This window comes from Ambystoma mexicanum, chromosome 6p (assembly GCF_040938575.1).
Source record: "Ambystoma mexicanum isolate Mex_15411 chromosome 6p, UKY_AmexF1_1, whole genome shotgun sequence".
In the NCBI taxonomy this organism is placed as follows: domain Eukaryota; kingdom Metazoa; phylum Chordata; class Amphibia; order Caudata; family Ambystomatidae; genus Ambystoma; species Ambystoma mexicanum.
This window is the reverse complement of record NC_090935.1, coordinates 1,179,100,165-1,179,115,919: the sequence shown is the minus strand read 5'-3', so window position 1 is coordinate 1,179,115,919 and position 15,755 is coordinate 1,179,100,165. Positions and strand designations below refer to the sequence as shown.

General features: G+C 44.2%; 1 protein-coding gene across 1 annotated transcript in view; it reads right to left on the bottom strand.

The window, feature by feature from the left end:
• LOC138510290 (annexin A1-like) overlaps nucleotides 1-15,755 on the bottom strand; it is a 307,467-nt gene that overhangs the window by 246,040 nt on the left and 45,672 nt on the right. The window contains exons 3-4 of the mRNA XM_069625822.1: nucleotides 14,955-15,039; nucleotides 2,908-3,002 (exon numbers count right to left, since the gene is read on the bottom strand). Coding sequence (XP_069481923.1) covers nucleotides 2,908-3,002; nucleotides 14,955-15,039 — 180 coding nt within the window. The remainder of the gene's footprint in view (nucleotides 1-2,907; nucleotides 3,003-14,954; nucleotides 15,040-15,755) is intronic.

The window sequence follows — 15,755 nt, the reverse complement described above, 5'->3', positions numbered from 1 at the left end:
ATTATGTAATGATGTTGCTTTCCTGCCATCTGCTTATGCTAGGACTGTTTAGATTGATGCTCAAGTGTGAGCAAAGGGTGGATTGAAGGTACGCATACATATGTAATGTTGTGCTCACACTTGGAGTTTGTACTAATCACCATATGCGTTAAAAGAATGTACCTTTTGTTAAAAGAAGAGGCCTTCTCTTTATACAGCGGCGTTTAAGACCTGCTGACCTGGCAAGAACTTGTTTTTAACAGAAGAATTGTGTTTGGTCACTGTATGTCGAAGCATGCTGAGCCTGCTAAAACTATCTGCAGATTACGGGTGGGGGAAGGAATGAGTAAGCATGGCCTTGAGCACAGAGATACGGGCACAAAAGGGCACGAAAGAATGTGAAGAATGTGAAGACCGGGATAACAGGAAACCACATAGACCACGATAACAAATGTGCAATGGTTCGTTAAACTCCAACTGGAGATCCGCCCTGGGGTGGACGTGTTCTATGTGCAAGGCAATGTAAACAGAAAAGTATAAAAGAGCATGATGTGTAGAGGAAGGCGCGGCACTTCGACGACTTGCTTAGCGAGACGTTTGAACTTGCAGCCCTTTCGCGAATGCTTGTGCATTAATAAAGTAATGTTTACTTGGCTCTTTTCTGTCTGAGTTATTGCAGGGTCCCTCATTGTACTGGTTATGGTGACGGCGAGAAATCGCACCCACAGAGGGCTTTTTCAACAAGGGGATGTAATCAGCATGTTTCAATTCAGTAGGTATGTGGCCCATCTAGCAAGACAAACAGCTTGCATAATCCAGGAGATAAGGTCTGGGAAATATCCTTAATATTGCATAAGGAATAGGATCAGAAGGAGCTACAGATTTTAGCTGGGAAATGGCCTTGGCAACCACATCAAGGGTAAACACTGGGAAGGAAGACCACACCTATCCATGTTCCATAGTGGCAGACTCCTGTGCAGGGCACAAGGAACCAACAGGGCAGCTTTCAATTTTTGTGATAAAAATAAAAAAACAAAAACCCGAGAGAGTCAAAGCTCTTGAGTTGGTACTACTGGTGCAGAGCGCTGAGCAGCCAAAGATAGTGACTTCAAAACAGAAGAGTTCCCTAGAGTGACTGAGCCCGAACAACTATGAGTTAAGAAATAACATTTCTCCTCCTTAATCAAGGAACGGTGAAGGTTTGCACAGTTCTTATAGGCAAGCCTTTCCTTAGTCCCTTAAGAGCGATGCCAGCCTCGACCGGCCTGGCAAAGCTGAAGACAGGCAGCCTTAAGATGGTCGGAAAACCAAGGTTCTGATGGACATTTACGCTGGTTGGTAGAAATGGAAGGAGCAACGAGGTTGACTGCTATCAAGAAGGATTTTGTAAGGGACAAACATGAGAAGCCTGTGGACAGTCTTCGGCCAGTTTGCCCGTCAAAGAGGCAAGGTTCGCTCTGCGCCAATTCCGGCAAGGAATTTTAGGAAGACGACAGGACCTAAAACGAGGACAGGGAAGCTTAAGTGAGAAGGATACTAGGTAGTGATCAGACCAAAGCACAGTCTCAACATCCTCCTCTTAAGATAAGCCTGACTGCTATGCCAAGGTTCTAGCAGTAATAGACTGATAGAAAGAGATGGGGAGGCGGGATCAACAAACCACAGGGATTGCTTAGTAAAGTTTCACCTCCAAGTGGAACGTTAGGTAAACTCCCATAACCATGCTCAAAACAACCAAACCAGCAAGTGGCAAAAATGCATAACCAGTCAATATTGTAGGCCATATTTAGGTTCTATGTGAAAAGGTTGCCAGTGAAAATAGTCATGTGAAAAGCAAAAAAGTAGTTTTCCAAATGTAATCATTCTAGACAAGTAATGCAAGGTGTGAAAATATTGCCAGTGTTCATGTTAAAGAAAATCTACTTTCAATCAAAGTCATAACTTCAAGGCTGTGGCCTCCAACAATACACAACACCCTTTAAAAAGAAAAGCAATCAGCAGTCCTCCACAACCACCTTACCCATAACCCTCAACTTCACACTAGCTGCAACCCTTCTCCTACCCTTAACCTGGTTTTCCCCAATACCTTGGTGGTCCAAAACATCTTATTTGCCTGTGACACGGTACAAAACACCAAATAGCAAATTAACCTCACCCCAATTCTAATCCCATCAGTAGCCGTCAGAAATTCTATAGCCCTTACCTTAACCCAAATATGTGCACCAAAGTTAATCATAAGCTTACACGAACCTGAACTTTACCATAACTCCTAGGTTTATCCCAATCCCTATCCTACCCCATCACCGCCAGCTCCGCCCAACCTCCTTATACCTTCCTTTTACTCTAACCCAAACACCAACTCTCACCTTAGCCTTACTATAACCCCTACCAGTACAACCTACTCTGACGCCTGACCAACGGCAACATTACTATCTCTTCAAAACCACCCTAAGCCTTAGACTAATTCTAACCAAAATCTTGACTGTAACCCTAATCCCCATCCTTACCCTAACACTAAACCAGGCAATTGGAATCCTTCCACACCCTCCTTAAACCTAACATACCCTACACACTAAAGCATTTTTGGCTACTTTTCATCTTGCTTTTCTGAATACATGTTGCTTGATGACTTTCACAGCAAAGGTATTCACCCCAACTCACGGACTACATTTTGGTTGGCAACGTTTGGACTGGATACTATGTCAGTACTTATTGCACGACTGCCATTTTGTCTGCTGTGAAGTACATCGCATCAGTTGAAATGGCATTTTTTCACTGAAACCACCATTAGACACTTCATGGTTTGCTGTTATGGGTAATTGCATCGTTCTCAAAATTGAAGTGTTAGCAGCAGTTACTATTTTACTCTCTGAAAATTGAATAAATGAAATCAGTTTTTCATGAGATAAATAGATTTGGTTATTGTACCTTTCCTTTAGCCTGAAGATAAGCAGCTTTGATCTGTTGTCGTTCTGCATTACTTCTCTTTGTCAGGATATCTGTAATGGTTGCTTCATCGACACCTATAAAACAGACAAAAACCGGTTATCAAAGGAATATATTGTTCTGTGGTGGTGAAAAAGCTTAATAAGTTTAATTGCTGTAATAAAACTAAACTAAATTGTGGCTACCCATATAGGTAGTGTAACCAATATGACGAACGGGGTCGGTCAACAGGTCAACCAACCCAAATGCTAACCACATTATTACAGTTGCCGCAATAATTCCATTGTCTCCCAGGCAAAAATCACATGACCTTATTCTCCTTGCTAAAAATATTTGCAACATAATTGTGCAAGCTAACTTTATAAAATTGTGCATCTCTATCCACAACCAAAATTCAATATTTGGAGAACAAAGTACAGTGTTGGCAAACAGATGCATGCATAGCACCCAATTGACTAGAAATCACCCATATTTTGACGATAAAGCAGTTAACCTCTAAGAAGGAAAGGCATGTACCACGACCCACTGAGAATGATAACATGGCATAAAACTTCTGGCAATAGATAATTGGTCCACTAGTACCAAAAAATGAAATAAAACGAAAGGAAAGCATGCGATTTGGAAATAGTTACTACCCCTTCCCTGGTATGGTGTGTGGTTGCACAGTTGGTTCACTCTTCTGTTTTTTATAGAGCATGTGTAATGGAGACCCGTGTAATACAGTTCTAGAATATCACTGAGGGTTTGGGGTGACAATATAAAGGACAAGGCCGAAAGTTTGAAAATGTCACCCTAACATCAAGGTGCCATTATTGGGTAATTGGATGATCGTGCATTACCCATTACGTAGATTTATTTTATGTTAAACATAACAATGGAAAAGAAATCCTTCAATCAGGGGATTCACCTGCAAAAAATGTGTCATAATAGTTGATGTATATATACATTGGGGCTCATTAGAGTGGTATCTGGGCAGTAAATCCGCCCAGATACCAAACAGTTACTGTTACTGCCACTTGGTCAGCCGTATTACAAGGGGTGGCATGGCAGTGTTAGCCCCCATTTATGGAGTCCTTACAGAAGTATTATTGCCGGTGGTACACCACTGAAATATGTACAAATTAGGAGAGTTAAGTCGAACTTGGAGGTAAGACTTTAGCAAGCTATCCAGTGGTTTGTAGATTGCTGCCCCCCTAAACACTCAATATCAGTGTGTACTACACAAGGACCTTGGTAGAGTGGCAGAACAATCAGGATTATCTCAAGAGGAAGATGTGAGCTGTAGGCAAGTACACGGAACCCAGCAAGTAAAGTAAATCAAAGAAACACATACATGTATATTTAAGCACTATGCCCCGAGCGGCGGGGGCATTACCGACTCAGGTAATGCCCCAGGGCCAAAGTTATAGGCCCCGAGTGAAGCGAGGGCCTTAACAAAGGCCCTGAGGCATTACCAGAGTCGTTAATGCCCCCGTGGCGAGGGGCATATAGCTATTGGTACCCCGGCCCATAAAAACTGCATGACCGGGGTACTAAAAGCTTTATTTTTTTCCCCCGAAACGAAAAGACGTCAAAGAAAATGGCCGCCATGGAAAGGGAAAACGGAGTCAGTTTTCCCTTTCCATGGCGGCCAACGGGAGCGGACGCGCTGGAAACAGAAGCGTTTCCAGCGCGTCTGCTTCTGAAAAAAAGAAGCTATGTGGGGTTGGGAGGGCGGAAGGGAGGGGAAACGGAAAAAAAAAAAAAAAAAAAAAAAAAAGTAAAAACGGACCTGGGTCAACCCGGCGGGGGATGATGGAAGTCTCCAGCCGTGTGGAGTTTTCACACGGCTGGAGGCTATCATCGTCCCCCACTGGGGACCAAGGCATAGAAGGTTAGTGGGGTGGGGAGGGCAAAGAGTTGGGAGGAGGGAGGGAAGAAAAAAAACCAAAAAGCCTTACCTCTGTCCCCGGTGGGGGGCCCTCTCAGCCTTGGGGAGGCTCAGAGTGGGGATTGCACTGCTTCGAGCCTCCTCATTGGCTGAGGGGCTGCCACGCCACCCACCTGGGACAAAGGCCGCAGAATCCTGATGGAGGGATTCCAGGCCTGGTAACAACGTGCAAGAGCCAATCAGAATTGCTCTATCATTCTGATTGCACCCTCGCAGGGTACTAATAAAATATACACAAGAGTCACTGTCAAATATGTAGAATAAATCACACATAGGTATACTTTTCAATACTTTCAAAGGGTCACTTCTGGTTGGTAGTTGCTGAACGCATACTATGGTTACAGGAGTTTGACAGTTTTATCGGTAATAACGTGCACCCACAAAGTAATACAGTAATTGTATTTAGTCTGCATACACATAAGATAGTGATTTTTAGGAAGGAAAACAGTTCTTTAGTGTTACCCTAGCAGAACACAAGGTTCTAGAGGCAGTTTTGTGGCACAGCAAGTCTTCAAAGTCAAAAATGCAACCCTAGTTATTTGTATTTTGTATTTATTTTATTTGTAATGTGCACCTTGCCCTCAGTCATCTGGGCACATGTTTTGGAGACAGTGGTTACAGCACAAAAATAGGTTACACATAATTGGAACATTGCATCATGAGAGAAGACAGGTCCTGTAGTATACAGTATGTAACAGAATACAAACAGTGCTCAGGTTAACGGAGAGTTAAGGTAGTTTGTAGCGGCTTAAAGTCTTGCAAAGCAGTAGCAATCAAGTTCCTGTGGATACTTTCTAGTCTCTAGAAAGAAAGATACTAGAAGGCTTAACCAATGTTGGAGACCCTGTTTAAAGAACTTGCGGCTTGAGTCGGAGTAAGAGGGGATTGCCCTGGGCACCTCTGTGCACACCAATTGTTGCAGCGACTTTCTGGAATCAGGTAAGCAATACCTTTTTCCACACAGTACATTAGGTTAGAAGAAACCATTTGTGGTGGATGCCGCGCGATGTTGGACCCGACCTCCCGATTCCTTGGTCTGATGAATGATCCAGGACAATGGATGTGATCGCTTAGCAGCAGTCTTGAGGGAGGATCTCTGGTACTGCTTTTATCAACTTCTTTGGTCTCTGTGGCTTTGGCGACTTTCTGCAGCACCAACAAAGGATGCGATGCACCCAGTCATTCTTCTCGTACTCCGAAGAAAGGGTCTGGGCGAGTTGGATCAGATCTCTGGAGTGTCCTTGTGGCTCAGCAAAAATGTGGACATATCGCCTGTCCGCGACAATGCACTCAAAATGGGTAGCAGGTCCCCTGATATTGGGGTTCTGCAGGTCTGGAAACTCACAGAACCTTGGGAGATGGCTCAAATCAAAGTTCGTTGTGGGGCTGGTTGTTCCCTGAGGCAACTGGAAGGAGTTGTCCACTTCCTCTGCCGCATAGAAAATAGCATCTGGGCAGAAGTGGTTGCTTCACGGTGTTGCAAAGGGTCTGCAGGCTTCTCTGGTCATCTTCATTGGTTACTTCAGCTTCCAGTGGTCAACTTGCTTTTCACCCCAGAAGCCTGACATTTTATACAGTTCCAGCACACACTCTTCTGCAATCTCTCTCAGCAATTTACTGAAATGGGCGTTTGGCTGTCCATTGAAGACGACCTGACTCCCCTCCCGCCCCCCCTCCCCCCCAGTGGGAGCTGGTTCCATGCAGGCACTCTGGCAAAGCACAGGGGGTGTGGAAACCCCTGACCCCCATTTCCTGCCTGCCCAGACACTCTGGAGCCTAGGCGAGGACACCCGGAGGTTCCCGCCAAAGACAAAACACACACACACACACCTATGTGACTAAAAAGCCACAGCAGCAAAGAGACAGGGGAATAACTAGGTATCGCTTTGGCACTCCACATAAGGTGGTGTGTGCCAATTAAGTATCTCTATCCTTAAGAACTGTAGTTACTCTAGGATAAAGAAAGGAATCTCAAAGGAGGACCTGGAGGGTCCCCAGCAACACTGCCCATAAGGAGCTGTTTGCTGCAATAGTAAAATACAGATGCCTTTAAGAGTTTATGGAGAAAAATAGACTCCATAGTACAGGTAAAATACAAAGAATAGCGTCCCAAAAGACAGAGCCCACATAACCGAATGAGTGGAAAAAGCCTCCACTCATTCAGGATTAAAAGAAAAGGTTCAGAAGTCCAGCAAAAAGTGCTGGTGGTCTCACTAGGAGAGGGGTTGAAGCATAAAATGGTAAATCTCCCTAACAGCGCATTATGGCGGTAAGGCGGCAGAATAACCTCCAGCAAGCTTTTTCCAACTCCTGATCCCCATACTCTTAGTTGGGCGGTGCAGTAATATGGCAGTATACAGATTATATATTCAAAATTCTTTGAAAACAGCAATTTGTAACCATACTTCAGTGAACATAACACGTCACATTTAATATTGTTTAAAGTTCATAAAGCAGAGCAAGAACGGTTTCTTGATTGAGAGGACTAGTCAGATGACATGACTGTCGAATGCATTTCGGGTTCACCAACTCATCAGGGTAGAACTTCTAAATGAGCACAAATAAGACATATGTAATGACCACAAATACTGTAATGCTACTACTCTCCAAATCTAATTAACTGAACCCATAATATATGGATATAAACAAATGACAAAAAAGTCCATGTGCCTACCAAAGTGAACTAATTAAATGCTAATACCACTAAAGGACCCATGTGAATATAAGAAAGTGCAAACTATCCCTTCACTGTCATGTTGACTAAAGCTTTGCTGTAACTGGAAAATTAACTGCATGCTTGTAACCACCATAAAAGACCCCTAAAAAACCTTCCTGCTCAAGTGCCCGAAACCAGAGTGATGATTCCAGAGTAAATGTAAACACCACTAATCTCAGCTGCAACCATATCAAGTCAAACAGATACATTCCATATAGACGTTAATGAAACTAACCAACATATGGTTGAAATAAATATCAACCAAAGTAAACATCAGTAAAAGAAAATTATTCACAACAATAGTACAACAGCATCCTTACCTGCCATATATCCGTCAAGTCCTCTAAGTAGCGAGTATCAGTAAAACCGGCTAAAAGTGCAATGCCATCTTAACACAGGAAACCAATGTCAAAAAAGGCTCAAAATCAACAGAAGAATTACTCAGATTTGTAGTTCGGAACCCAGGTGGGCTAAATGCCTGTAACTAGTGACAGATAAACAGATGTTTACATGGACTTTATGGATAGTTACGAATTAAGACTGGTTATTGTATTGTTGTGAATAATTTTTGCTGAATGTTAGCACAGAAATTAAAATTCTCCCCAATTCCCTTCAACCATAAAAGACCCCCAGCTCTTTTGCTGGATTTAGGGCTTGTGCTTCTTTCCTCCTGAGTAAATGTGAGTGGGACCATTTTATTACCTCATGTGTTTTTCCTGACTCAGATTTTTGTGTTTTGCTGTTTTATGGAGTCTGACAAACCCCATAGGCATCTGCTTTTTGTAGATTGACACAAAGCACCTTAGGTGCAGTGCCACTGAAAAGTCCCTTGGACTTTTCTGAATGTTTAAATACATTTTCTTGGGTGAACTACCATTCCCAACAATAGTTTTCCCCTATGGGGGACCAGCACACACCACCCTATGTGGCATGCTGGGGGTTATCCAGTAATTCCTATCCCACTTCTCGTAACATTTTTTGTTACACTAACTTACATTAAACGGCTGGTGGCAGTGGTTTAATTTTACTACCATTGTGCATCTTTACCACAGGCTGAACTCTCAACTTCAGTACATTACCCATAGGTGTCTATGTTCTCAAAATGGCCCTGTCTTCTTTTTTCGCCATTTGTTAGTTTCTTCTGGGATTTTACTGTTAGTTGAAACTGGTTTGAGTCCGCCCAGGCTCCAGTGTGTCTGGAAAGGCAGTAAGAGATAGAAAGTCCGAAACTTCCCTGTCCTTTGTCTCTAGGTGTGCCTGAATGAAACCAGTCCTGATTGGCCAGCTGGCTTCCAGAAATGACAGCCACCATGATGTGTGATGAACAGCCTAGGCTGTGAATGAATGGGAAATTGCATAAAAAGTGAGGCTTTTGGGACTAAAGGCAGAGTCGACCACTGAAGAGGAACATCCGAAAGAGGACGAGACACCAGCAGCACCCTCCTGGACCGCGAATTGCAAGGTGAAGCTCTGCAGCTGTGCTGACCCAGTTTTCTTATCAACTGCGAAGACCCATACAGGATGATTACCTCCCTTGGGCTGGTGGGAACAAACACTCAACAAGTTTTTATTTGGCATAATCCCCGACTTACTCTGCCTCACCAGAGCTGCAGAAGCCCAATGCCAGGGGCATTGTGACCATTGACGAATGCATCATCTTGCAAAGTCTGAATCTGGCCAAATCTTTGTGGACATCCCGAGGACCCTACAGAGACAGGAAATCTTAATCCAGAGGCCACCCACCAGAGTCCAAGACTGAGGGAGCTAGCTTCTTCCAACCAGAGATATTCGTCCTTCATTGATACTGAGGAAAAGGCGCCAAAACACAGGTGCTGCTGAAACAAAGGAAATCCATTGTTCAGAGTCCCTCTCCTGACTACTGCCACAGGATCCCACCAGACCTTCCTTTCATCACCATTCCCAAGGTCCAGGAACAAGGATCTGCCAAGCTCTAGCAAGGAGGACTCAAGCTGAAAACATTTCTTCGAATCACAGGTACTGTGGGGCTTAGGGTGTTCAGCTTTTAGTCATAAGTTGTGCTTCCTAGCCTGCAAAGTCCTTTTGTTCTACTTTAGAGTTGATACCAACTCACCTGCACTGGCCTAACAGCTTGTGCTCTCTACAAAATAGCTCACTTGAGTTACTGTGATTTTTTCTGAACTTACCAACTGTAACACTCACCTGGTATCTAAGGGGACGTCAGCCTGTTCTGACCTATTACGACCTCAAACCCTTCCCTGGAGTCTTCGACTGGAGACTGGAGACTGGAGACTGGGCCTGAAACACAGGATTGGTAGAGTTTAACTCCCTATTGTCTGTGTGCTTGAACCCCTTCTTTCCCGGGGTCCAACCCTTCCCTTTGATCCACAGCTCACCTTGTTTTCTTGGAAAGTGTGCTTTCCGTCCTGCTTTCAGCGCAGGTGGCGCGTTGCTGGATGCAGGCTCGTTGCTGCCTAGTTACTTCACAGGCAAGAGTCCGACAGGTAAGTATAATGAGTCTTTTGAACAGTTCTCCAACTTCGTTCCTTTCCTTCCTTAGATGATGGCCGGCGTCGGGGATGGCGACGTGCTGCTGAGATGAGTAGTACTGAAGGTGAGTGAGAGCGTGATGCGCGATGCAACCCTTTCGTATTTGTACTGAACCGAGTTCTTTTTCTGTGTCTTTTAGGTGCTGTGACGTTTTCAGCGTGGATGCCGGTTATGAAGAAGAAATGCGGTGAGTAAGCGCAATATGCAGCGCCTCTAGATGTTTCCATGCTAACCTGGAGTGTCTTTTCCCCTCTTACAGATGGATTAGAAGTTCCGGAGACAGAGTTCCCCCAGAGCGGCTGGGATTCAGGTAAGCGTTTGAAGCTTGTACAGTCTTTAAAAATAAGCAAAGATTTGCTGAATGCATACTAATGCCTTTTTTCTGTTCTTTTCCCTTTGGAAGCGGTGTGCCGGGATGGGAATGACACTGCCGAAGATGCCCGCAGAACAGAAGAAGTGATGAATGATGGGCAGCAGGTAAGGCCGTTCCTAACGGTGTTCTTGTTCTTGCAGGAGCTGAGCACAGAAGAAAGATGCAGGCCTACTGGAGACCGATCCGAACACGGTAAGTGTCACGCTGCAGGTGCAGAAAACACAAAGCATGTTTCTCAGCCTGGGCGTGGCTTAAATTGTCTCTGGGTATCCCAGGTGTCTCTGGGCTGAACCACACCCAAAAGACTAGACTGCACATGCAGTTCTGGGAACCGAAATATGTGGGGGCATCCATCTTGTCCCCATCAATGCACTACAAGTCCAATCCCCAATGTTATCCTATGTGAGTGAGTCTGGTGCCACAAGCGCCAAGTCTGACTCCATGTGGGTCTTTGGAGGGATGGAGAGGCCCTTGAGGGCCATGTAGGTGATCGTGGCCTGGCTCCAGCCTGACATCTTGGAGGGCTGGGGACATGAATCATGACACTAACTTTGTCAAAACCTATCTAAGAAGAACTGCATCAGAAATATTGACTTTGTCCATTGACTTTGGATGTCCTAGCTCCCTAAAGGCACTCCTCTGAACCTAGCGACCAGGGATGTAATTTCACCAAAATGCCAGGGGTCGCGGAAGTGACATCACACAACCCTTGACCTCTGACGACATCACAGGTAGTGCTCATTTGACCCCGCCCCCAATTGACACCACATGAAGTGATGTCACACAACCTTTCACCCCTTGACAAAACAGGAAGTGGCATCACACAGCATTGTTTGTTCCTCAGTACACTAAGAACAATATGGTTATGATATTACTTTATTATATATCAGATGTCCAAACTGACTATTAAGTCACTACAACATCTACAAACTTCTCTTGGTAATTCAGCAATGCACTGATACCAGAGTGCAATACAGAGATAGCTCAATCCTCTAGTTTAGCTTTTGTAGTGAACAGATTTAAAACATTCCAAATGTAGCCCTTGCTTAGGACAAAACTGTTGGTGAACATCCCAGACACGTTTGAGAATATAAGGGGCAGCCCAAGGTTCTAAAATTATTTGCACAGTCAGCCACCTTTCAACGCAGCAGAACATTTTCTTTTTTAGTGGACAGGTTTAATAGCACAACATGGATCTAATACTTGCTGGATGAATGCTCACAAAAAGGTTAAAGATAGAAGCCTTCTTTGCAGTAATGACCACTGTAGAGCAACCGGGTCTGATGTAAAAGCCCTCATCTACAATGGACAAAGGCACATCCATCAAAGGTCATCTGGGGATACACTTTACAAGCGTACACTGGAAACTTGCATGCAGCATGAGAAACTCAAGGGGGTGGTGGCGTGGCGGTGGCGCATGGACCTGGTGCGGAATAAAATAATTGGCCCCAAATGGGTCAAAGATAAGGCTCAGAAGTCAGGTCTCCATCATTCTTGCTCACATATGGCAGAGCATCTGTGCTTACATCGCCATCAATAAATGTAAAAAAAAAAAAAAAACTATGACCTGTTCAAGAAGAAAAAACCAGCAGCATAAACTGTAAATTAATGTTCTATCCAGCTGAGGTAAGCGGAAACGTACTCCTACCACATAGCTACCATGAACCGTTCACCTGCTTGGCACAATAAATTTGACTACCAATGCCAGTCAAGCAGCAGCACCCACCCTACTTTGTGCATATGAAATGGTTCCAGCCAACAGAAGACAGTTTAATTGCACCAGCAGTGTTTGTACAGTGCATGTCATTTCTCAAATAAAATTCACACACGTACAGATTCATACAAAAGTAGCATGCCCACAATCACCCCAAAACTTACCCACATGCTGGTTGTAGCCGCCACACGGCCTCAGACATTATTCCAACCTTTGGGGCCAGCACCTGCTCTCTGAGCAGGTGGAAGGGGGAAGCGGGTGTCAGTCTCTGAGCGGAGGCTGGGCACCACCAGATGAGACACATCAAGGCTGGGAATCAAATTAAGATTAATTCCACCCCCCATGGGTGCGCCGCGACCCACACTCAATCTCAGTCATCGCCAGACCCTGATAAAAGGCGCAATTGTGCATAGCTCTCGGTTAAACTAATGGTTGGTAGCAACCCTTGAGGATACATGCCTGTACTCACCCGCTAATTTGAGTAAAGCACTCTAGCATTGGAAATTCAATGGTACATCCCCTACAGCCGGCCAATTCACCGGCACATCCCCCACAGCCGGCCCAGAAATCAGACGAACAACCAATACGAGTTTGAGAATGTCCACGGCGGACAGTCTGCAGACACAGTGGCGCCCACCACTACGCTTGCATGTTGTGCTTTTTAACTAGTAGTTTGCTGTTTAACAGGTGTCTGTCCCCTGTTGAAAACAAACTGTTTCTTAAAAAAAATATACCGGCCAAACCCATACTCCAGTCTAGAAGTCGGAGGAGGTCGGCAGCGGTTGCATCTGTGACCACCTGTGGCCACCCCCCCCCCCAAATGACGTCCCTGCTAGCGACCTTGGCAATACTTGTTCCCTCATAGGTTATAATTGGGATTACTATTCTTGCTGGAATAAAGGAGAATGAAAGCATTTTCTCAGTCTTATTCTAAACGTTCGTTCCTTCCTTTACAACTCAATAACTGAAAATAAGTGCAATACAGACCTTAACTGAAGTCACACCCATGTGCTGGAAAATTGTGTTAGCATAAAGTATTACCAACTTTTATTGTCTTTTAAAAATAGAAAACAAACTTTGATTGAATGTTACTAGTTGATACAGTTTTTTAAAGAATTCTTAGATTTATTTATAATATGCATAAGGTTTATGTGTAAGTGTTACATGGCTACCTGTACTTACTGATTTCATTTGTACAGCTCTAATTACCCCTCTCAAAATAAGCCTGGCTGCTCAGTCACTACCAACTTGTGTAGTACAGGCCTGTATTAAACAGTGAGTTACTTAATACCAAGCAGATATGTCTTGTGTAATGCTCGCCATTTGGACTGCACCAATTCTTACCCAAAACTGAGGTTTACTTTGATATATATTTCAACCATTTGTTATTGGTTAGTTTCAGTAACGTCTAGGGTTTTAATGGTTGCAGGGGATCCACCCAAGTCTGTTGCTGGATGCATGACCAGTCATTGTCCAAGATTGGACAACCCTGGCATGTTTGAATGCTGTGAATCCTAACCATTGGTTACTTAGTAGCCCCATTTTCTACTTAATCATGCAACATTTTTAATGTTACCCTCACTACTTGAAACGGCTGGTGGCAGTGGTTAAATGTTCCTACCACTATGCTTTTCATTGTGTTGAAATGGCTGCGGTCTTCTTTTTTCACCATTTGTTTGTGAGGTCTTTCTTGGGTTTCACTCTGTGAGCCAAACTAGGTTTAACCCCTTAATTCATTTTGCCTTTGGCGGGCTTCTGTACTCAAACCCACCTCTGGCTCCAGTGTGTGGCAGATTCTAAGTGATCCGACCGTGGCTGATTTTGCCGCGGCCGGAAAGTTCTCATGAGAAAGGTGCGAACTACAAACGGTTTGCACCTTTCTCATGCGAACACATTTACATACTTAGGGGGCTGCAAGGGTTTCCCCCACTCACTATACCGTTAAGTATAGTGAGCAGGGTGTTGCAGGGGACACCCCCGCAGTTTTTTTTTTACTTACCTACAATGCTGCCACCAAAGGTTTGAACCTTTGGTGTTCAAACCTTTGGTGATAGCGGACCTTTTTTTTCGGTCCGATAGTACAAAACCATCGGCAGGGCAGAAGTGAGAGAGGGAGGTGCCCGAAACTTCCCTGTCCTTAGTCTCCATAAGAACCTGAATGCACCCAGTGCCAATAGGCTGACTGTCTGTCCTTAAAGGACAGCCACCCTGCTGTGCGAGTGACAGCTAAACTGTGCACTAATAGGAGAGACCTGCATAAAAAACAAGGCTTCTTGGATTTAAGAATCGAACACTGGGAAGAATAACCCGCTAAAGAAACCGTGACTGAAGCTTGCTGCATTCTCCTGGACCGTTGAACTGCTCGGTGAAGCCCTGCTGCTGTGTGGGGGTTGGCATGGTTGTGGTAGCTGCATTAACCCAGTCATGGCATGCGGACAGGAAAGAAGGGAGCAGCAATCGTTTAGTTATAGGTATGGTTAATAAAGAACAGAAACCTAGGGCAAAATGCTAGTCTTATTTTAGTGTGGAGCAATCTGCAGAGGACAATTAGGCGGGGGTGCTAGAGAAGGTTAGGGGCTATTTAAGTTGTGCTTTGTTTAGGTTGCTCATGCAAGGCAGTGGAAACACATTTTGACATTGTGTGCACTCAAAATGTGTACCTCCATTGTCATTTATAGAATACCACATCTATCTCAAGAAACACCTTCAAATGTCACAAATGTATATACAATTAAATGAGCAAAAGGTTCACCATGTTCAGACTCACCTTTGGCTGTTATAGCCGCATCCAGGGTTCCAGCATCTGCAGCAGCATTAAAGCCTGGGTGCCCTTTAACAGTTGCAGCATCATCCTGCAAGAAGGACATTGTTTAGAACGCTGCGTTTCTATTAAGTCAGACGTTTAAAGAGGAACTGGCTATTTCTTTGAATAATGTGGTTTGCTAGCGGATAAGTTAGAGATAAGCAGCAATGATGTCACAGTGCCACTTAAGGATGGACAATAAATCCTAGTATTTCAACTCTGGGATCTCCTCAGCATGCAACAGACAGGCCATCTTGGGTGGGGTAAGCACTTGTGCTTGATGAATCAGAAATAGAAAGACAGAGCAAATTTCATATTTAGGCTGCAGTTGTTGGGGTAGATGGATTGTCCCTCAATGGAAAGGGGATATTCACATTACATGCACCATTAAGAATGGATGTGATATTGTTACAATGTAGCAGTTTTGCATGTGTCTAGAATAGTTAATGGAGGTATGTTAAGGTTACTTTTAGTGTTATTTTGTGTCTAGTTTGAAACATCCTAGATTTGCACACATGTAGCAACATAATGAAGATTGTGCAACACAATATGGGAGAATATTGTGCAACTTAGTACAATGAGATTTAAAAGTGCAGAGCTTCATACAAAGTGGAAAAAGGCCTTGAATGGGAAACCCATTATGAGGGAATGGTGTAGTTCTGAACACATGTACATAAAAATAAACATGCACACATGCTTGTTCGGAAGACTGGCTGGCAAGGTGACAGCAGCAACATGGAAGCAGCTATTTGGAGCCAAAAACGA